At 36.8% G+C, this 23826-nt stretch overlaps 1 protein-coding gene across 1 annotated transcript in view; it reads left to right on the top strand.

The window, feature by feature from the left end:
• FBN2 (fibrillin 2) overlaps positions 1 to 23826 on the top strand; it is a 276012-nt gene that overhangs the window by 2829 nt on the left and 249357 nt on the right. The window contains exons 3-5 of the mRNA XM_011942098.1: positions 5286 to 5384; positions 8292 to 8387; positions 17382 to 17477. Coding sequence (XP_011797488.1) covers positions 5286 to 5384; positions 8292 to 8387; positions 17382 to 17477 — 291 coding nt within the window. The remainder of the gene's footprint in view (positions 1 to 5285; positions 5385 to 8291; positions 8388 to 17381; positions 17478 to 23826) is intronic.

Here is a 23826-nt window from a genome sequence, read left to right as displayed (position 1 = left end):
GGTTTCTTAGGCATTTATATAAAACCGCTTTCTTATTTCTGGTTTTATCTCAACAACTACATAACCTAGATAAGAAAGGAGCATTCTCACGGATTAAGTGTTTACCTAGCTTAACAAACTTTAAATTCTTACTGCGGGGCTTAAATGTTTTTTTTTTTTTTTTTTTTTTTTACTTTTTGGAAGACATTTGAATTTAGTTTCCAGACCCCAAACCTCAATAGTGTGCAGTAGATTTCCAAAGTATGAATCTTAGACCTTGAGAAATTCTGTATCTCTGACCTTAAAAGTTTTGATTATTTTATTCTGTTTCCAAAGTGTATAACCAATTCTCCACGTTCTAATTGGAGAGCTCATTAGTTATTAGCCTCATAGCTGTAAATTTGTGACTTGCAGTGTGACTAGCCTTCTCCTGTGTGTTTATGTAGCACAACCACATTTGTCTTGTTGGGAGGAGAGCCAGGTATCATAGACAGCACGTTCATTTAGATCCAGTCTTGACTTTAGATTGACCTCCATGTTCTCCAGGGAAAAAATAATTATGCAACTGTGAACAGAGAAAAAGGGGAAGCCGCACTAACCAAGGGATAATAAGGATGTAGTGGCATTTCTGACTCTATATTTATTGGTTTTGTGGGTTTGAGATAGATACTTAATGTAATTTCTGGGCAGTTTTTTAAAAAGGGATGAAATCTCAAGTGTCATAAAGACTAATTTCTTCTTATTTTTTCTACCTTAAGATCCCACTATCTCCAATGGCAAAAATAGGAAACAACTGTATCATTTAAAGTGACTTATAAATATTTTAAACAAATCTTCTGATTATAATAAGCCTTTGCTTTATTTTTTAAAAGAAAAAGTTCTGCATTCTTTTCTTTCCAACACAGAAGTCATATGTGAGGCATTAATGGAGGGTGCGTTTACTCTTTCAGGCCAGTAGGGCATTACCATGGCTGCTTTAAACTTACACGGTTTTTTAGAATCCTGAAACAGCTAACGTCACTCATCGCACACCTGCCATACTAGCTGGGAGTGACTTAGGCACTGCGGAAAGTCTGACTCACTAAATGTAATGAATGTGACTACCATTATTGAGTTGGAGAGCAGCCGAGGAGGAGGGTTTGGTTCATGGTACGTGTTGAAAATCTGTAAAGTCAGATTTTATTGGATCAGTGTGGAATGGGAATTCCAGAGAGCACAGCCTTCCAGAATATTTGCAGTAGAAATATATGTATGGCCCACTGATCACTGGTAGAAGATCAGCTTTGAAAATCTTAGGGTAACAGTGACTATTATAATCTGCATTTTCCGATACTTGAAATATTTGGATGCTTGTGAGATACATTGGAATTTGCATGTATCAGAAATTTATAAAAAGAGTAAACTTTGAAATGATCTTTACATCTACAAGAAACATTGATAACACTTGTATCAAGAAGTGTCTACAAAAATACTTCTCATAAGCACATCTAAAATTTCTAGTACCTAAGATTATTAAACAGTGCACAAAACAGGAAGAATGTAATACCTTTATATTCTATTGCATGAGTCTCATTTAACGCTAACAGCCTGCAGTCAATTCAGTAGTTCATTTAGTCTGACATTTAAAATGATCATATGTAGAGGTAATAAATGAAATGAAACCAATATAAACTCAAAATCAAGAATTTTAATTCCAGGCCTTCCTGATGATAATGAATTAAGTAAATTATTAGATTTATGGAACTTATCTGTATCACGCCATTTAGCAAAATAAATTATCTGAGACAATTTACAAAAAAGAAAATAAGTAAAATACAAACAGAAAATCAAAACCAAATATTAATTTTCTCATTCATTTGTACCTCAGCATTCTGTTAATATAGAAAAATAAAAAATGGTCAAGTTTTTTGACCATTTTTTGACCATTAAAAAATGGTCAACAGAATTTTAATGTTTGACTTTGACAGGCTTTATAAGGAGAAGATATTGAAAAGAAACTATAATTCTCCAAGTTCTGGAAACCTAATGCATTTTGATTTGAGTCTCTATGTTTTGTTGGTATTGTTCTTAGTTGTAGCCTAGAAAAATTACTGAAGTACTTCCAAACTTGCAAATATTCATTTCCAAAAGCACGGAATTGACTTTCTCACCTTTTTTTTTAAATCTTCTTAGAATGTGAAGCAATGAAAAAATTTGCTTATTTATATATTGTGAAATTATGCAATGAACAGTATTTTGATCAATATAATAGCAGTGGGATGAGACTGGCTGGATTAATAACATTTGAGACCTGAGGAAATGTCAGAGCATTCCAGTATAACTCCCTTATGTTATGCTACCAAATGAAAAAACTGGACTCAGAAGGGCTGTGGGTTTTTCTGAAGCTCACAGCAGATCAATGGCAGAGTGACAACTCAACTTCAGACCTTTTGGGTGTTATGTATTCTTTACCTGGCCATGTGACTTCTCACAGCATCACTGAAGTCTCAGCCCCTAGGTCCTGTCTCCCTCTCCCTCTGGCATTTCTAGGTCTCATAGTTTTAGTAATTGTGGAAGGGAGAGATACTCAGTAAGTGTGCCATAGTCTGAGGCCTGTGTGGGGCAAAAGGGCCTCAGCATTCTTGCTTCTTATTGGCTCACAGATACAAAAAACAGGAAGAATGTAATACCTTTATATTCTATTGCATGAGTCTTTATATTGTGTATAATCCTTGACAGATAATTGCCTGAGAACGCTCAGTCTGCAGCCCGTCAAACCTTCATTTGGTTTGGAACCCGGGTGGGGGTACTTTGAGTCTCCTCTCTTAAGCCTAGACTAAATATTGGCTTTCTGGGGGAGGAGAGAAATTTGAAATAAAACAATGTTTTAATGCACATTTGTCATTGGAAAGTTATTGGTGATCAGAAACTGTAGCATATTTTAAGAAGTAAGAGTCGACTCCATGGCAGGAAACATATTCTTACCTAAAAGATTTTTATCTTAAATCACAGTATTTGACACTATTCACTTTTTCTTTTTATTAATTTGAGACAGGGCCTCGCTGTCACTCAGGCTGGAATGCAGTGGCATGATCACAGCTCACTGCAGCCTTAACCTCTCGGACTCAAGCCACCTTCCGACCTCAGCCTCCTGAGTAACTGGGACTATGGACACATGCCAATGTGCAAGGCTAATTTTTTGAAAAGAATTTCGTAGCGATGGGGTCTGCCTATGTTGCCCAGGCTGGTCTCCAGCTTCCGGGCTCAAGTGATCCATTTACCTAGGGCTCCCAAGGTGCTGGGATTACAGACATGAGCCACCGTACCCAGCCCACTATTTTCATTGATAAGAAGTACTAATGCTGGTAGTAGTGTATGGATGTCAGAAGGCATCTTGGGGAAGAAAAACAATTAGTTTACTTCTGCAGGAAATGCTCTTTACATTGTTGAGGGTCCCAGACCTCTTTGAAAGTTGTGGGACCTTTTCCCTAGCTACAGCCAGTTTCAGGGCATTTCCAGACTTTCTTCTTGTCTTTATATATCCAGTCATGGCATGAGCATTAAAGTACACAGCCCTTGTGCTGAAAGAGAGAATTCAATTATGGTTATAGAGATAAATCTCTCAGCTCCTAAATGAACTGTCTCTAAATATGGGAGAGACTTCCCATTCGAAGGTACTTGCCTACAAGTTTGGAGTATCTGTGGTATGTACTGTGTCAGTGGGCCTAACATTCTTTGCTGTGATGACCCTCATAGCTTTCTGTTCATTGGAGGTCACAGCTGCAGGAGGCTTTGACTCTCCCCACCATAAAAATGCCACAGAAGCTTTTCTGAGCAGCAGGAGTAAGCTAAGTTGTGGAGAAAATATGGAAGGAGAAAGGCTGTAGGAAGGAGAGAGGGAATTAAATTATTGAGGGGACCAAAGATTGATCACAGGGTAGGTCAGATACCAGCCCAGAAAGAATGTGCATGGAACGCTTGAGGCTTGGCCAAGTCATTAGGACCAGAGCCTCTGGTTCAGCCAATTTCATGTTCTCTGTCTCCTGTGAAGGGTTTTGCATAGTGGGCTGTGGTTTCTCTGTTCCTGCAACTCTCCCAACTACCTAGAATCAAGACTGTCTTCTCTGGGTGAATTCTGCATTGTAAACTCTCAGTCTTTAATGAAAGAGACAACCTGTATCGATAAGACAATTGAAGATTTAGGATTATGCAAATTTTTTCCTTATTGCAAAGCTTTAAATGTTTATTATAAAAATAATAATCCATGCATAAACCCATCATGCAGTGAGGTCCATTGCACTGTTTGGTGAAAGTTCTTTTAGACCTTTTAAAGTCAGTAAATACATACACACACACACACACACACACATGCATTTTAAACTTAAAAGCCTGTACTTTATTTTATTCTACCATGTTTTCATTCTGTAACATTTACTTACGTATGACTTTATTTTTATTTCTATTTTTTCATAAGTTATTGGGGTACAGGTGGTATTTAGTTGCACGAGTAAGTCCTTTAATGGTGATTTGTGAGATTTTGGTGCACCAATCACCTGAGCAGTGTACACTGCACCATATTTGTAGTCATTTATCCCTCACCCCCTCCCACTCTTCCCCCAAGTCCCCAAAGTCCATTGTATCATTCTTATGCCTTCGTGTCCTCATAGCTTAGCTCACACGTATCAGTGAGAACATACAATGTTTGCTTTTCCATTCCTGAATTACATCATTTAGAATAATAAGTCTCCAATCACATCCAGACCTCTACAAATGCTGTTAATTCATTCCTTTTTATGGCTGCATAGTATTCCACTATATATATATTTTATATTTCACAGTTACATATGTGTGTGTGTGTGTGTGTGTATATATGTAACAGTTCCTTTATCTATTTGTTGATTGATGGGCATTTGGGTTGGTTCCATGATTTTTCAATTTTGAATTGTGCTGCTATACACGTGCATGTGCAAGTATCTTTTCTGAATAATGACTTCTTTTCCTCTGGGTAGATACCCAGTAGTGGGATTGCTGGATCAAATGGTAGTTCTACTTTTTCAGCCACTATGGAAAATGATGTGGAGATTCCTTAAAGGATTTATGCAATTTGAACCAGCTTCATTTGTTTACATGTTATCATAAGGATACATGTGAGACTTATTCCCAAGTCTACAATGGGTAATTTTATTGCATATCTGAAGTTAGACATTTACATCATATATTTTATCTTAGTTTTTCAGACTTTTTACTTTTAAATACAGCTTTCTTGTTTTGTAAACTATGGTTTATTACATAGTTATTCATTCATTTTCCTATTGTGCTTTCTACAGCGATTTGTAGAAATAGTTGTGGAGATGGATTTTGTTCCCGTCCTAACATGTGTACGTGTTCCAGTGGGCAAATATCACCAACCTGTGGATCAAAATCAAGTATGTTTCTTACTTGTGGCCTTTTCACTGCATTTTTCTTGAGCTTTGGAGTAAATGCTAAAGGTCCTTCCCAAAAAGGATATAAATCCGTGATTATTTTCCTCACATACTAGGTGTGTGTTAATCTTTAGAGTAAAAATCTTCAGTGACTTGTCACCTTAAGTGGGTGATGGTTTTCAATAAGAAAAATGCTTTAATTCTGGTGCAGGAGCCGTATGTCTATGCAGAAACAGTTTAAGAATTCAGTGAAGAAGTAACTCTTGGTGAATAATAGCTATGACCTAACTAGGTTTTACTCTGTGCCAGGGAGTTTTAAGTATTATTATTTTAGTCAATCCTTACATCAACGTTATGAGATACTGTTAATACCCCATTTTACAGAGTAGCAAAGTAAAGCACACATAATTTAATTAACTGGCCCAAGGAAACACAGACCTGAATCCAGGTATTCTGATGCCTAAGTGTGTAGTCTCAAACACTAGGCTATATTTTTTGCCTTTGCTTAACAGGTGTTTTGTGGGCTATCTAAGGGGGAAGGAGAAGAGAACTCAAAGGCAGCATATGTTTATTGAGTACTTACCAGATACGTTACACATATGGACCTATTTTGCTTCACATGTATTAACTGCCAACACCTACGTAAGGTAATTATAACTGTGGACTATGATTGTGTGATTCATGATCCAATTAGAAATTGTTGGGTTCTTAAGGTTGAAGATTAATCTTTTAGCCTAGTATTTAAGATAACATTATAACAAGGCAGAAGCAAGATTGTTTATTTAATTGCTCAATAATTAAATAAATGCTTTTTAAAGTCTTGCCTCAAACTAGTGTGAAGTCATTATATTTTTAATATGTATTTCTTCAAATTTTCCCTTAACGAAGGTAATATAGAGTGTGTCTGACTCAGGAATAAGATTCAAGATTCATACAACAAATGCCATTGTCTTCTGATGAAACTCCTGATGGAAACTCTCTTAATTTCACTTTCTTGGAATCTGCTATTTCCCTAGGTTTTTAAAACCTATCATTCAAATTCATCATGATTTCTTGACCACTTTAACCAGAACATTTCATCCCCAACTTAACCTGAACCTCTCTCTCTTGCCTGATTGCCTACAAGACACTGTTGCCCATATATTCATTATCCTATCCTTAGTTTTCTCATATTTGCCTTTGGCAAAAAACCCAATCCTAGAGGAATTTTAAGATTCAGTTTCTTAATTCCTCTACCTGGGAGCTGGGACATTCTCTGGGCCGCTCTTTGTGGTATATAATTTAGCATGGGATCTGTGCATTCATTTGGCCTTGGGCAATGAGTTCCTTCCATTTCATCAGGAACTTTTCTAACCCCCTCAATCATCATCCTGTGGGACCTTGCTAAAGCTTTTGGCACTATTAATCACTATCTTTTTGAAATGCTGTTTTTCATTTTTCTTTGAAACACCCTTGACTTTTATAATTCCAGTGGCCCTCAGTGCTCCTTTTCTTGATCATTACTTTTTATTCTCTTTTCTGTATCTTCATCAGTCTTTCATTCGAGGTTTGGTGGTTCCTGAGTACTGCCCTCCCTGGGTGAACTCATTAACATATATGTTTTCAATGACTACCAATATGTTGATAACTCATAATACTTATCTACACTGGAGATCCCACCACTGACCTCCATACTTATATGTTCTCGTTCCCGTTTGACATCTCCCCTCAAGAAATAGCAAGCAATTGAAACTTAGTAGCATGTCTAAAAGGAAACTGAATTTATTGCTGACCACAGGCTACTTGAACCACAGTTCCTCCTGCCTCGGCAAATGGCTCTGCCATCCAGCCGGTGCTTAAGTAACTGCTGCTTCTCTTTCTCTATGTCGACTCTTTGAACAAGTCCTGTAGGCTTTACTGGAAAATAATTATCTCAGATTTATCTTTTCCTTTCCATCTCCACTGCTACTATGTGGTACAAGCTGTCCTCATCCCTCTCCCACACTCTCGCCCTCTTCAAATCCATTCTCTGCAGAGCAGCTAGAGTAATCTTTTAAAAATATAGATTACATCACTTCACTCTCTCATTTAAATCCTTTCAGTGACTCCCTGTTGCATTTGGGATATAATGAAAACCCTTCGGTGGCCGAGGACGCCCTGTGTTAGCTGATTGGCCTCTGCCTGGGTCTCCACGATCTCTTCCCTGTCTGCCTCTTTTTAACCACAGGAATCTATCTGTTCTTCAGAAGAAACCTTTTACCATCCTAAGGTCTTTCGATTTACTGGTTCTTCTCTCTCTGAAGTTCCTCCTTGATACTTTTAATATCTGGCTCATTCTCATCTTTCATATCTCAGTGTAAATGTCTCCTCTGAGTGGTCTTGTCTGGTGCTGGTATCTAAGCTCCTTCTTGGCTCCAGGCTAGTCTCCTTCACAACGGTTTACTTCAAACAGTTTATCACAGTCTATAATTACTTTGTGGTATTTGTTTACCTGTGTTTTCCATAACTCCCTATTGGAATTTCAAGCTCTGTGAGGATAGCCTTCAAGTCCATTATGACAGTACTGCACTGAGCTGGAATGATGGGCACTCAGCTCCTGCATTCTGAATGGAGACAAAAGTACCTCCTGCTTGCCAGAAACTATGCTGCTAGTCACCTTCTGTTTATTTTTTTTTAAACATTGAAAGTATTTTAAATGCATCCTGAATAACATGTTATCACAGATATGCCCATGTGTGCACTTATAAAGAAATAATGAATAAAAATATGTTATAAAATTTATAAAAATAAAAATAAAAATAAAAATATTTCCTTCTGTAAGATATAATTGTCATTGAATTGGATAATTGAGTTTATAGTTTTATAACCTGTCACATATACTATAGTTTTGGTGACTGATGCTTTTACTTTTTTTGTTATTGCTCTTTGCAGTTCAGCAGTGCAGCATGAGATGCATGAATGGTGGGACTTGTGCAGATGACCACTGCCAGTGTCAGAAAGGATATATTGGAACTTATTGTGGACAACGTAAGGGACATTAGAATCAACTTTATTTATTAGAAATCATTTGATTTGCTGGATATTTCATCTTAAGTTATAATTTAAGGTCTCAAAAATCCTGTGATCTTTTGAAAAAACAATTTTATGTAGTAAACCTTACCTTAAAACTGAATTTCTAATTTTTATCCTGTAAGAATTTTTCTAGTTCTTTTAGAATTTTGTGCTTTAGAGCAGTGATGTTCTTGAATAGTAACCAGTCAACAACTGGTAACTAGTGCTTTAGCAAATGTGACAATCTCACAGATTTTCTGTGATTTATTTGTTTTCCTTTATCTGGCTCCATAAGACATGTATACCTTCCTGAAAAAAAAAATGAGTAAGTTTTCTCTGATGTATCTCTTTCCTTTTTACTTCTTCTTTCCCTCCCCAGTTCCCTGTTTATACCTATGATTTTTTAGAACTTCTCAAAATTAAACACAGGAGAGCCAATCTGATGAATTATCCTTTGTTCAAATATATTGAATACTAAGATACAGGGTGATGAAATGATTTTTAAAAATCAGATGTTATTGTGAAACAGGGAGCAAAGCTGGTCCCTTCACTGGGGAATGCCCTGTATGAATCCAGAAATAACCTTTTAGCAAGAGTGTAAGGATTGTAGTTTCTGGATTGTGACACATCACTGGGGAACATTTTGGGTAGTATTCTCTAAACTGGGATATTTTTGGGAATTCACATATTTTGAAGTAATGTCACTTTATATGACATTAAAGAAGTGTGATTTATGAAATTGAATCACAAATAGTAAGTCCCTTTTTACTTTATTTGCATTTTTACCTGATATAGACTGTAGGTTCCGTGCTTATCTTCAAGGCTTCTTTAAGGATTGCTGGTCTCTTTTTCAAACATAGAAAAACCAAGTCTTAGGTGTAAAAGAATATCTAGCTTGTTTTCAGTTAACATTATTTTATTTTTGTTCAATAAAAAATTTTTTTAGATTGTGGTAAAATATACCTAACAACATTTACCATTTTAACCACTTTTAAGTGTATAGTTCAGTGGCATTAAGTCCATTCACACTGTTGTGTAACCATCATCACCATCCATCTCCAGAATTCTTTTCATCTTGGAAAACTGAAACTCTGTACCCATTAAACAATAACCCCCATTTCCCTCTCCCCTGCCCCTGGCAACCATCATTTACTTTCTGTCTCTATGAATTTGACTACTTCAAGTATTTCACAGAAGCGTAAGCATGAAGCATTTGTCCTTTGGTGACTGGTTTATTATACTTAGCATAGTGCCCTCAAGGTTCATCCATGTTTTAGCATGGGTCATTTTAAAGGCAAAATATTATTTCATTATATGAATATACAACATTTTGTTTACCCAGTCATCTTTTGATGGACATTTGAGTTGCTTTCACCTTGTGGCTATTGTGAATAATGCTGAAATATCTGTTTGGGCCCTTGCTTTCAGTTCTTTTGGGTGTATACCCAGAAGCGGAATTGCTGGATTACATGATAATGTATTTTTAATTTTTTGAAATGCTGCCATACTGTTTTCCACAGAAGCTGCACTGTCTTCCATTCCCACTAGCAGTGCACAAGGGCTCCACTGTACATGCTTGCCAACCCTTATTGTTTTCTTTTTTTCTTTAAATAATAATAATCATGCTAATGAATGTGAAGTTGTATCTCCTGGTTGTTGCAGTAATTTTCAAGGTTTTCTTCTAGTTAAGGTGATTATGATGATTATAGCTTTCTATTTATAAGTGCTATAAAGTTTTCTTTAGAATAATTTTATGTAAAATAGGAGTATCCATTTAAAGAAAAATATTCTGTTAAGGTCAGGGGTAGGCCAACTTTTTTTGTAAACGTCAGAGAGTATATATTGATACCTTGCTTTCTCCATTGCAAATACTCAGCTCTGCCATTGTAGTGCAAAAGTGACCACAGATAATATGTAAATGAAAGAGCTAGGGTGTGTTTCAGCAAAATTGCATACTTTATAGATGCTGGAATTTGAATTTCATACAATTTTCACTTGTGACCGAGTATTATTTCTTTGATTTTTCAACTACTTAAAAGTGTCAAAATTCCTCTTAGCTCATGGGAAGTACAAAAGTAAGCAGTGGCCCAGATATAGCCTTTGGGCCATAGTTTGCAGATTCCTTGTGTGGGTGGTTCTCAAGTATGACCAGAGGAGATTGACTGAAGTTTGAGAAATGGAGGATGAATAGGAGGCAAGAATAGGAGGGGACCAATGTATTAACTTTTGTAGGCTAGGGTTGGCCAGGGGAGACCAAGAAAGAACTGGACAACAGTGGAACAGATAAATGCAGCAGAGTTTCTTGTTCCATGGATGATACTTCCTCTATATTTTCTTTGTACATTCAGGTGTTTCCTACATTTTCTACAACAGTCTTCTGTTTATAACCAGAAAAGAAAGACAGAAGTCTATCACAAACACAGTATTCATAAAAAGATAGATTGATATATATTTTTATGCCTTAGAAAAGTGTTAGGAGATCTGATTGTAACTCTGTTTTGCAAAGTTCCATAACCAATGAAGAGACACATCTGTCCTTGTTGAAACACATCCTTTTGCTCTGTAGAGGGAAAAATGAAAATTAGAATCACAGCAGAAAGAGCCTTGCCTTACCTCAACTGATCTTTCAGAGTATTTGCTCAAATCTATCCTGAAATTAGCTGTCTTCAGTCTGAATTAAGCTGCTCTCCGTGCCTTGGGCATACGTGTGTACGTATGTATGAGGGTTGTACAGAACACACTCTAGTGGGTGTGTCTCTTGTTCTTCACACAGGAATGGGAAGGCAGGGGATGGAAAGGACTTTACTATTCTAAGAAGCTTTGATGTTCTTCCACCCCTGTGTCAGATCATATGTATGTTACCACATTTTCCAGTGAGAGGAAAGGCAACGTAGAAAATCAGCATATACGGCCGGGCGCGGTGGCTCAAGCCTGTAATCCCAGCACTTTGGGAGGCCGAGACGGGTGGATCACGAGGTCAGGAGATCAAGACCATCCTGAGCTACACGGTGAAACCCCGTCTCTACTAAAAAATACAAAAAATAAAACTAGCCGGGCGAGGTGGCGGGCGCCTGTAGTCCCAGCTACTCGGGAGGCTGAGGCAGGAGAATGGCGTAAACCCGGGAGGCGGAGCTTGCAGTGAGCCGAGATCGCGCCACTGCACTCCTGCACTCCAGCCTGGGCGACAGAGCTAGACTCCGTCTCCAAAAAAAAAAAAAAAAAGAAAATCAGCATATACTGAACATTTGTTCTCTAGATTTCTCATGGGATGACATCTTCCTTGTCTGATGTTTATCTCAGGGGCAATAGAACATATGGAGGAAGCAAAATGTGTAACAAGCATAATTTATTTGTCAGCAATTAAGAAGGTAAAGGTCGGTGAAACCCCATCTCTACTAAAAATAACAACAACAAAAAAAAAATTAGCTGGGCATGGTGGCGGGCGCCTGTAGTCCCAGCTACTTGGGAGACTGAGGCAGGAGAATGGCGTGAACCTGGGAAGCAGAGCTTACAGTGAGCCCAGATGGCGCCACTGCACTCCAGCCTGGGCGACAGAGCGATACTCCATCTCAAAAAAAAAAAAAGAAAAGAAAAGGAGGTAAAGATATGATAACTAATAGATTATCAGCTCAAGGAATGGTGTAAGGAAGATGTTTTCCAAGTCGTCTTATATGGAAAGAGTGTTACAGTACTGAAAGCAAAGAAGCAGATGGAACATTTTTCAATTTATGAATCCAGAAAAGTCTTGGAAATAGGATGCTTGCTAAAATGAACATTATAACATATTTAGACTGCTTAGCTGCTTTCCTGGAAACAGACAGCACTTCTTAGAAAGCATTTTTCCATTTCATCCATTTCATTCAGCAATGTTGATTAACTACTGTGAACAGGTAAGATGATACCCTGGCCGCATATTCTGGTAGAAATGACAGTTAATACTAAAAAGGTAAATACCTAATCCACATTTATGTAGTGAGAAGTTTTAGGAGAAGAACAAAGCAGGCTAAGGGGGAAGAGAGTCTGGGTCAGGATTAGCAGTTGTCTGCTATTTTACATCAGGGGTCTCTGAGAAGGTGACATTGAAACACAGACCCGAGTCTGTGCTTTTAAATCTATGGGAAAATTATTCTGGACAAGGGAAAAGTAAATTTAAAGGACCTGTAGTGGGAACAGACTCCATGTATTTTGGAACCAGTAAGATCCATGTCCTTGGAGTAAAGTGGGGAAAGGGAAAATGGTAAGAATTGAGTTTGGAGAGGGAGTTGTAGGGCCTTGTAGGCCAAGGAACAAAATTTGGACTATAGCTTAAATATTATGGGAAGACATTGGAGCATTTTGAGCAGTGGTGTTCTGTGATCTGGTTGACATAAAAAAAAAAAAAATCACCCTGTCTGCTGTGTTGAACCTGGATTATAACAGAGAAAAGGAAAGGGCCATGTAGGAGGCTACCCCAGCGGTGCTAGTGAACGATGCTGCAGCTGTAGTCATTGAAGATGTGGTAAGTGGTTGGATTGAGCTTGTATTTTGGAGGTATACTCTGATGGACCAAGCATGGTGGATTACAAAACATAGAAAAAGTAAAGATCGAAAGTGACAAGGAGAGGGTTTTGGTGGAACTCCTGGATTAATAGCGATGTCATTTCCAGTTATGGGAAAGATTGTATAGGGAGTGGGTTGGGTAAGGAGTGGTGGGGCTGAGGGCAAGAGTTTTGTTCTGGATTCATTATATTGAGAAATCTGTCAGACTTATAAGTGCAAAGATCTATGAACTCTGATCTTTCAAGAGAGGCTGGACATGGAGATATAAATTTGGGAGCATATAGACTGAATTATTATATAGATAATATTTTAATCATAGGCCTAGATAAAGATCATTAGGAAGTTTTTGTAGCTAAAGAAGAGAGTTGAAAACAGAGACCCAATTCAGTCCAACACTGTGAGATGGAGAAGAGGAAAAGAAGCCAGCAAAGAAGAGTGAGAAAGAATGGACGTGAGGATGGAATGAAAACTGAGAGAGTGTGGTATCCTAGAAAACAAAGGAAGAAGGCAGCACCGATAGTAGATTTATACCTTCCTATGTCAGACAATAGGCTTTTGTTTCTTTCCTCTTGTTAACATTTTGACTTGGTTTAGAACGCTATTTTTCTAACACATTTGTGTAGAAATTACAATCACAATTTCAGACTTGACTTATGCCCAAGTGTCTGCATCTCTGCTGAGTTGTAAAGTGGTCTAATAAAAACGTGTACTTGACATGTTACCTAGCACAAAGTAAGTGCTCAGTAAATATCTGTTGAATAAAAATGTTCTCTAAATATCTGAGCTTCTACAGTATGCAACCAACCCACACAGGGAAAATAGTGTGTTTTCCCCTTCGAAGATTTTGGAGGGCAGCTGAGAAACCAGCTCATATTTCTATCTGTAGTACATCTTTTGCTCTCTTTCCTTTCACGCCACTGTCATGCTAGGTGTAAGCATAGTTTTCTTCCTGAGTGGTCAGCGTTCCTTCTGTGGTGGAAATTTAGGCATTTTCAAATTTTTTTTTCTGACACCAGTTGAAATGTAAGTTGCTGTTTCTATTCTTTTTTGTTACAAAAAATGTTATTTTGTAAAATACCTTTCATCATAATTTATTTGAAAAAAGGAAATTCACTATTTTTGTTTTTTTCTTCTACTTTTATCTGTATTTCCTGCTTCTCTTCTTTTGCTCTTTAATGTAAACTTCAGCTGCTGCAGACATCTTGTCTTACAGAACATTTTTGTACAAATGCTCTGTAGTTAAAAGAGAAGGGAATTAAGAATGTAGAATACCTTCAGCATGCAGCCACTGTGCACTTTGTCTCATATGCTATTTTATTTAGTCCTCAAATGTCTGTAGGGGAGGAGCTGTTAAGTCTCTTTTTGCAGACCAGGAAGCTAACAATCAGAGAGATGGTGTGGTGAGTAAGTGCTGGGGACAGCAGAGCTCATTATCTGTTCACTGCACCATTCTGCCTCACGAAGTACTTGAAAAAATGCTGTGAAATGTTGACGTGCGAGAGTTTGCTGAGTTTGTGCAGTCTATCAGGTACCACAGTAGGTGACGGGGATTCAAAGGCAAACAGATCTGGTCCTTGTCCTGGGGGAACCCACTCTCACATGAGAGACAGAAATACAAGCAAATGGTTATATCAGTGGCCCTTGATCTTTTTGTTCATAGGATCCCTTTACATTTTTAAAAATTATTGAGGTCCTCAAATGTCTTTTGTTTATATGAGTTACATCAATATTTATAATGTTAGAAATTAAAATTGAGAAATTTAAAATATTTGATTCATTAAAAGTAACAAGAAACCCATATTACAAGTTAAGATAAATATTTTTTATAAACAAAAACTATAATTTGCAAACCTCTAAAAATCTTTAGTGAAAAGGGAGGCATTGATAATCTAACCTAGACAGATTAGATTAGCTTTAGTTGGTAATGGGGCAGCTCTTTCTAGGAGAAGCTCAAGGTTCATCCAGCCTTGTTCTACCTGGGAATTGGAAACTCTGTTTTGGAAAACCCTGGGAGAAGCCCTTCCTCCATTTACCGGAGGTTGTGTTCTGAGTGTTACAATTAGTGTGTACAGCTCTTCCCCAAAGGCTGGCATTGTGATGAGTGATGAGAGAACACATGTGGGAAAATGACTGTAATTTAAATTTCCTACAACTCAATAGCATTTAAAGAAAATTCCACACATTTTAATTGATCGTATTACTTTGGACTTAGTATTTTGCAGTGTATGTTTTTAACAATTGATTTTTTAAATCTTTCTTTTAAAAAAATTTAATTGTATTTTGATTTCTGGGATATATGTGCAGGACATGCAGGTTTGTTGCATAGGTAAACGTGTGCCATGGTAGTTTGTTGCATCTGTCAACCCATCACCTAGGTATTAAGCCCTGCATGCATTAGCTATTTATCCTGAAGTTCTCCCTCCCCCTGCCCTCCCCAGACAGGCCCCAGTGTGTGTTGTTCATCTCCCAGTGTCCATGTGTTCTCATCGTTCAGCTCCCACTTATAAGTGAGAACATGCGATGTTTTCTGTTTTCTGTTCCTGTGTTAGTTTGCTGAGGATAATGGCTTTCACCTCCATCCATGTCCCTGCAAAGGACATTATCTCTTTCCTTTTTGTGGCTGCGTAGTATTCCATGGTGTATATGTGCCACATTTTCTTTATCCAGTGTATATTGATGGGCATTTGGGTTGATTCCATGTCTTTGCTATTGTGAATAGTGCTGCAATGAACATATGCGTGCATGTAGAAATCTTCAAATCCTGGCAATTGTTTCTATGGAATTACTGCACAGAATGCTCTGATAGGTTTTGTTTTTTCACACCTTCCCATCCATCTTTATTTTTTTCATGCTCCTTGTGGCCTTTTTTCCTTTTCCTTTCTGCTTCGTATTTACTTATATTTCAAGTCTGCTCATATTTTAAGGCAACGATGAGTGGGAAGTGCTATATAGGACTCAGCTGGAGACAGGTGAAGAAACAGAAAGATGTGGTTCCTAGGGAGCTGTACTCATGCAGTGACACACAGAATCATGCCTTTAATTGAAGTGTAACTATCAACAAATGCCTCTGAGGCCATTGGCACAGTGACTCCTTAAGGTCAAGATCATCTTTTATTTCCAAGTGTGACCATTATCAGCAGAACAGAAATCACTCCATGCATTCTGGAGATGATACGCAGTCTATCTGGTTCAACATACCTGATAAGGAAATAGCAGCGTTACTGTGCTACTAGATATCAGTATACTTATTGAGTTTCCCATTTTTGATATGTATGTCACTTGAAGTGCTTTGCCCTCCACTTTCCTTTAATTCGAATAATTAGTGTCCTTCATCTCCATTTATGGACACAGGTCATAGAATATAATCCTCTAATTCATTTGTGAAGACAAATGTTTCAATTGGGTGGGTAGATTGGGAGACATACTCTCAGTATCGGTATTTTCTCCTGGAGGAGACGTGATTCTTGAATTCAGCTCTCTTCATTATGGATCATGGGAATACTAAGGTTCCAAGGATTCTAGAGAGTGTGATCTTTTAGGCTGAGCCGAGCTGCAGTGCAGAGCAGTGCAGTGTGGAGAGGGGAGTGGTTCAAGTTGACTGGCTCCCTCTGGGCTCATGGAACCCTAACTCCTGATCTCCCAGGTCACAAGGCTAAAGGAGCAAAAGAGAGTGTGTGTTGCGTGTTTGTCAGCATGACTTTGAAAACATTTGGATTGTGAGTTAATTTTATATGAAAGAACATATTATGCTTACACAGGTTTTTTTCCCTTTCTTTTCTTCTATGACCTGCACATAGTCTACACATTGGTTACTTCTTTTGGCATTTTATAGCTAACATTGATGGCATTTTCCCCCCTTTTCTTGGTTTTGCCTTTCCAGCTTTTTCCAGCTTTACCTGTTTTTCCCCCTTTGCTTCCTTTTCTTCTCTGAATTTTGCTTTTTCCCTTTATTACCATATCATTTTTATTTTTTCTTACTACATTTTCTCCTCCTGCTCCTTTCCTGTGCTACCTGGATCAGCCTCTTTCTTCCTTCATTTCCCCGTATTTTATTCATTCCTTACGGTGAAAATATAGATTACAGGGTTAGTAGATGGAAATTGAGGGTTGAGTAGTTACATTCTCACTAAATGAGCATGAGAGCCAGTGAATATGATTCTGATTAAAAAAAAAAAAAAAACCTTTCACCAAACACTTGCTTAACAGTGTGATTTACATGATGTGTGTAAGCTTTTGTCTGAATATACTTAAATATATTTACTTAAATTTAAGATGTGAACTTTAACCTGTGTAATTTACACAAGTTGCAGTTTAATTTAATGTCATTTACTGTAATTTAACATAAGATCCTTTATGGGCAGCATCACTGCACTACTATATTGTGCTTGGAGGCTGGCTATATAATGAGCTTCTTGCTGTTTCTGTATGCAGCTGTCTGTGAAAATGGGTGTCAGAATGGTGGACGCTGTATCGGACCCAACCGCTGTGCTTGTGTTTATGGATTCACTGGTCCACAGTGTGAAAGAGGTAAGAAGAGAAATGAGAATCTCACTTTCTGAAGAAGTCTATTTTGTTGTAAAAATGTGCAATTTTTTGTTATTCAATGAAGATTCTGCTAATGAAATCGTATTTTTACTCTTCTTTGATTATGTCTCTAAGTTGAATGGTAAGATTTTGAGACGTAACTAACAGTGGCAGAAGCATGTCAACTTTTTCCACCAGTGAACTCAATTTGGGCAGCCAATTCTGGGGCTATGGCTCTGGGGTAATTTTGAGTGAGTGGCTGATGGCAAATTCTAATAATGTGCTTAATTCAAATTAGGAGGCATTGTTGAAAGTACTGCTTCTGTTAAAAATGAAATAGTGTCAGAATATCCTTGGCTGCAAACCCCACAAAATCTGACATAAATTGTCCTAAGCAATAAGGAAATGTATAGCATTTCACAACAAAAAGTCCCAAGCTAGTGGGCCTCAGGTAGGATGTGATCAAGGCTTTTACCTGTAACAAGGCTTTACCCTGTTACTCTGTTTCTCTTGACCCCGCCCTCCTTTATGTTTCGCTTTTTATCCTACCGTGAAGTTCTTTGTGCTTGTAAGATGGCTGTCAGCAGTCACTCAGGAAACATGTTTCCTTTTCACCTCTTGAGACAGAAAACATCACCTCCAGCTGTGGACCAGCAATAGCCTCCAGAGATACTTTGTATGCTGCATGGCTTAAGCTTGAGTTTTAAAATGGTTCATGGCAAAGTGGGTGCTGGTGGTGGTAATATGTAGACTTACCAGGACCTGTCCTTGCAGCAGATGATTTAAGCTTCGCCAGATTCACATGGAAGGGATGATTGGGTATCTGAAGCCAATAGAGCTTCCTTTGGGTAAGAGAAAAGGGGTGGAGGGATGGATGCTGGGTAGGCATCCCACATTGTCCAACTTATTCATGAAAATGGCCAGTCAAGCCAAGGTGAAACCAATTTACTTTGATTTGAATAGCAGTTAAACTCATGACCTATAGACTCCTGAAAATCTCTGGCATTGATCCCTCATTATGGATCATGGGAATATTTATGTTTCAAGGATTCTAGAGAGTGTGATCTCTTAGGTTGAGCTGAATTGCAGTGCAGGGCAAGTGCAGTGGCGAGAGGGGAGTGGCTCAAGTTTGCTGGCTCCCTCTAGGCCTGCGGAAGCCTGACTCCTGGTCTCCCAGGTCACAAGTACAAAGGAGCAAAAGAGTGTGTGTGCTGTGTGTAAGCTACCTAAAATAATGTCTTGATGGTAAACAGCTTCATGACATATCAAAGAAGTTAAACATTATAAAATGTGACAAGTAATTAGCGCTGATCCATAACAGTAAAAAGAAGGTTGAGCTAAAAGTAATATTACATAATCATTCATTGTTATTTACTTCCTCAGTGCATTTTTCCAGAGCTTGTTGTGGCATCAAGTTGTACAGAATTTTCTTTATTGTGAAACTAGAATATATGAAATTATGTCGATTAAATATTACAGATAAGTAGGGATCAAGGTTTATATACGTATAGAGACTTAGAGTTGTGAAATAAGCCTTATATTTTAAAAATTATACTCATTACCCTGACAAAACTTCATCTTGCTTTTCAAGTTTAGTCTTGAGAAGAAACTGAGAAATTATAATTATATGGTGAAGTCTGAAAAGTAAAATATTTTGTCACATACACTTGGATATATATACACATCAAGGTATTTTTATTATTTTTAATGTAATTGAGATTTCTTGGAACTGAAGTACACTCCACAAATGATAGAGTTTAATGTTACACTTAGGATGAATTTAAATGTCTTTACCAGATGCTTTTATTTGGGAAAGAAAAATTAATGATGAAATGTTAGCATAGAAAGATAAATTATTCAGAATGGAATAACACACATTTCTTAGATAACGCTAAGTTTATTTGAACATCGTAGAATGTAGAATAAATTTAAAATTTCAAACATTAATTGGTAGAGATGATCTTCATTTTTCTGGGAGTCATGTAAACTTTGTAGCTCTTTCATCCTGAAGTAGATTTCAAAGTCAAGTTGTAATTGGCAAAGAAATTGGGTGAGTAGTTTCAACTCAGAGGCTTCCAGGAATTGCATCATTATTTTTCAACAGTTATTCATTCATTAGATTTGTTAGTCCTCATTAATTTCTGAGAATTCAATAAAGACTTCCATATATTTTACATGTACAGTAGCATGTTTTCAGAAAAAAATATAAGATTAATTAGCTAATGGATTACCCTTAGGGATATTTTTTAAATGTTGGTTTGTTTCTTAAAAGTCTTGTTACTTACTACCCTTCAGATGGAAGTTCTAAAGCTTCATTTCTTCCAAAGGAGTTAGCAAGTTCCACTCTTAGATAGCAACCATGAACTTTAGTATTTTAAGGAGATGTTTTACGTTGAATTTATACATGTGTAATAACCCGTTCTACTGAAAATGAAGTTCATAATTTTTTTCAAGAAACATTGTGTCTGTGTAGACACAAAAAGAGTAACTCACTTATGTTGAAGTTAGTGAGTAAGCTCATGTGCCCTATTAACGTTTGAAGTTTACATATATATTTTAAAATTACTGAATTTCAAAATATATATTCTTTGTTCTCTTAAAAAAAAGACCCTTGTAAAATCAGAGATATTTGTTCCTCCTTAATGTAGAACACACAATTTCCCTTTAAATTGGCCTCCTGGGATCAGTCATATGATAAAATGTGGCTGCTTTTCCAGCTATCTGGGCTTTTGGCAGACTGGTATCTAGACCCAGAGACTGACTAGTAACCAATGGCTGGCATGATTATGGTATTTAACTTGAGTCTGGGTGCTGGGTAACCTGAACTTCTTTGGAGTTCTCTTTTCACACTTGCTAATATGTACAATAACCTTTTATACTTAGCATCAAAAAAAAAAAAAAAGAGTTCTTGTGACAACAGACTAATTGTAAAATGCAGGCAGCTCATTTGTGGCCATGGCATATGAAGGTACTGAATTCTTTATGTATCTCTTTCCAAACAAATGTAATTTGAAAAAAAGATAAATATCTCACTTAATATACACTTGAGATTGAACAGAAACGGAGTCAGCATTCGATGTTGAGACTCGATGGGTTTTTTTCCCTAATACTTAAAATGTACCTTATGTTTTATCAGTAGAAACTTGGAGGGGTTGGGTAGACAAGAAATACATTTACCTAAGGAATTTCTGAACCAAATAGATGATTACTTGATCACAAATGTGGCCTGTCTAGAGTCCTGCTTTCAACTTTTTTGACTTAAAAGATTGTTGAAATCTTCTTTTGTAATGGATTTTTCCTTGAGGTTTATATAAGGCCCATCTGTTAGAAGTATATCCTAGACCCTTTTAAGTTATACATAAATTACTACTACAAATGGTTTTTATCATGTAAACATGACTTCCCTAAAATAGTATGCAAATTGTGTAAAATTTCAAATAATCTGGTGCTTAGTAACATTTCCTTTAAAGTGTACATTTTTTAGTACAACTTAAAGGAAACAAGGACTAGAAAATTACTTTTTAATTATTGACACTTTAAAGAAAAATGACTTTTGTTAATCTGCATCTTCAGTGAAAAAAAAAGGTGAGATCAAGTTGCAAATGTTAGAGTTCAAAACATCTAAACTTTCAAGCCTTCATGTAAAATGAACATAGATTGATTTCCATTTAGGTTACCTTTTATGAAATCATCCAGTTATAGAAACTAATGCATGAACCCAGGTCTAAAAGCGTGCTGAGAAGGAGTCACTCCATCTCTGCCTGAATATCTCTGGTCAGGGGCTCTCACTCACTCACCCCATCACAAAACAGTCCTGCTCATCATCAGAGTCCTGCTTACTGGAACTCTGCATTATTCTGCTGCTGTCCAACAAGGACGTTTAGCAGATGTGTAAGATCCCATATAGTCTAATTTAGTGGGAAGATGATGATGACCACTTCTCTAAAAGGAGTCAACCACCACCTGCCACTCAGGTGTCCATGCTGGCAACTTGGCATCTAATTGTAAACTCTTCAGTTATTGTATAGGTTTTTATTCACTCACCCACACTTCAGGAAGTAAAGTAACTGTAATAGCCACTAAATCTACTTAGACCTTAACCCAAATCCTCCAAGAGTAGTTGTAAACATGGACAAATTCCGGTTTTCCTTAATTCTGGGAATACTGTAGACCCAGACTCAAGTTTGTTTAGAAATAACTTGTTATTTCTGATATACTTGTTAACCCAAAGGACTTGGAATGTATTATAAAGTATACAGGGTGATTGTACAGCTTGTGAACATTCAAGTAACATAGCAAATTAGTAGTATGACCAGGAATATAGGGAATATGGTGAAGAGAACAAGCTGGTATTACATAGAATTCTGTACACAGTGAATTTGATACTTTCAAGAAATGGATAAAGAATGTTTTTAAGAAAATACGTTCCATTGTAGTTTTCTGTTTTAAAATGTAATGCATGTTTATTATAAAATAATTTAGAAATAAAACAAGATGAAAGATGAGAATCCAATTATTCATAACTCCTACACTTAGGATTAATTACCATTAACATCTTGGAGACCGTAACTTGAGCCATTTTTCTACTGCACATGCATGTAGTGTTTACAAAAAATGGGATCTTTCCATTCTTACTAGAATTTGCTCTTCTGTAACGTGAAATGTCCTTATATCTTGCTTCTCCTTTTGTGTTATTAAATATGCTACAGATTGTTAATAGTTGCACTGCATGTTGTAATAACACAAAAGGAAAAGCAAGATATAAGAGTAAGATGTAAGTGCTTTGGAGTGTTTGTTTACTTCCATTTACCTTTTTAACCACAGATTAGAATATACCAGAGTGTAACTAAACTAATTTTTAAAACAAAGATTTAATATTTATTCATCCAATATTTGTTGAGTACTGTTAAAGTATTAGGCTAAGTACTTGGAACTTGAATTATAAGAAACACCAATATATACTTCTTATTAATGAGAAACAAATTATTGAAAAACTAGTCATCTACTTTACACATGAGGATGCAATAAGACACAGTAAATACCGTAATAGGAGTAGGAACAAAAAGTAGGAGAGCTCGGAAATGCTCCCTAATGCAGGACAGATTACAAAAGTCTTTCAGTCAAATGAACGTAGAATGGAAAAACATAGCTTACTACAGTGGGAAAAACAGTATCAGACTAATTCCTGTGATATATCATGATTAAATCTTATACTAACATTATTTAAACTCCATAATTCATGACCAATTACCTTAATTACTAAGCTGATATTTATTTTGCAGAAATAAAATGTCTCTCTTTTTCTTGCACTCTGAAGTTTTAGTAGAATGAAAATTACAATAAGCAGAAAGAGAATGTTACCAACTACAGATGTCAGACTCACATGTACCCTCAGGCACACACACACACACATATTTCTGCACTTGTGAGGCCGTTAAGAAGAGCACTTTATAACCTTGCACTCTCTAAGCTAAACTTAGCCTTAAATGGGCATCAGAGAAATACCAAAAGATCTGTGGGAACTTAACTTTTTGGCACTGACTCAGATGATACCCTTATCTTGAATGCCATTAAGAACAGAAGGGAAAGAAAATTAGAGAAGAAAAAGCGACAGTGGGAAGTGGAAGAAAAAGAGGGGAAGAAGAAAATGAAGACTTGATAAGAAAAGAGAGATGTAATGCTAGACGAGAAGTGGAGACGCTTGGTGTTGTATAAAGGAAGGACTTAAATCTGGGAGAAAAATCAATTCACTGATCTATCTGGGAGAGGCCAGACTTTCACTTCTTAATCCTTGATTTAGGGCTTTGCTGTTTAGATCAGTAAAATAAGATTGAATTTTTGGCAGCTCAGTAGATCCTGATATTTTATTCTCTTTTGAACAAAAGCGATGTGTATTTCATTTATTGCAGCTCTTTCTTTGATTTTGGTTTATCTACCTAGAGGCAGGGAAACCTGCAATATGAAATACAAAGGCTAGAATATTTTATATTTTTTATCTCCATAAATATTTTTTCTGTTTTCCTGTTCTAACATAAGATTAAAAGACATTAGAGGTTAATTGGTGTAGAAACGAGGCGAAACTACCAGACACACACAAATTAAATGTAATCAGATGTGATTATATAGAATTTACTCAAAAGTAATTAAATCAGATGTGCATGTATATGGGGGAAGTGATGTAACAAATACCGTATATTTCAAAAATTACAAATTCTTAAATAACACCTGTCTCCAGGGGTTTCAGATAAACAGTTGTGGGCCCATAATCACCTCATAGATTCATTGGAAAGATTAAAAGCAATAATGTGGTAAACACCTGACACACAATAGGCAGTGTGCCTGACACATGGTA

This window comes from Colobus angolensis, unplaced genomic scaffold (assembly GCF_000951035.1).
Source record: "Colobus angolensis palliatus isolate OR3802 unplaced genomic scaffold, Cang.pa_1.0 Scaffold206, whole genome shotgun sequence".
Taxonomy (NCBI): Eukaryota; Metazoa; Chordata; class Mammalia; order Primates; family Cercopithecidae; genus Colobus; species Colobus angolensis.
This window is presented reverse-complemented; position numbering and strand designations above follow the sequence as displayed.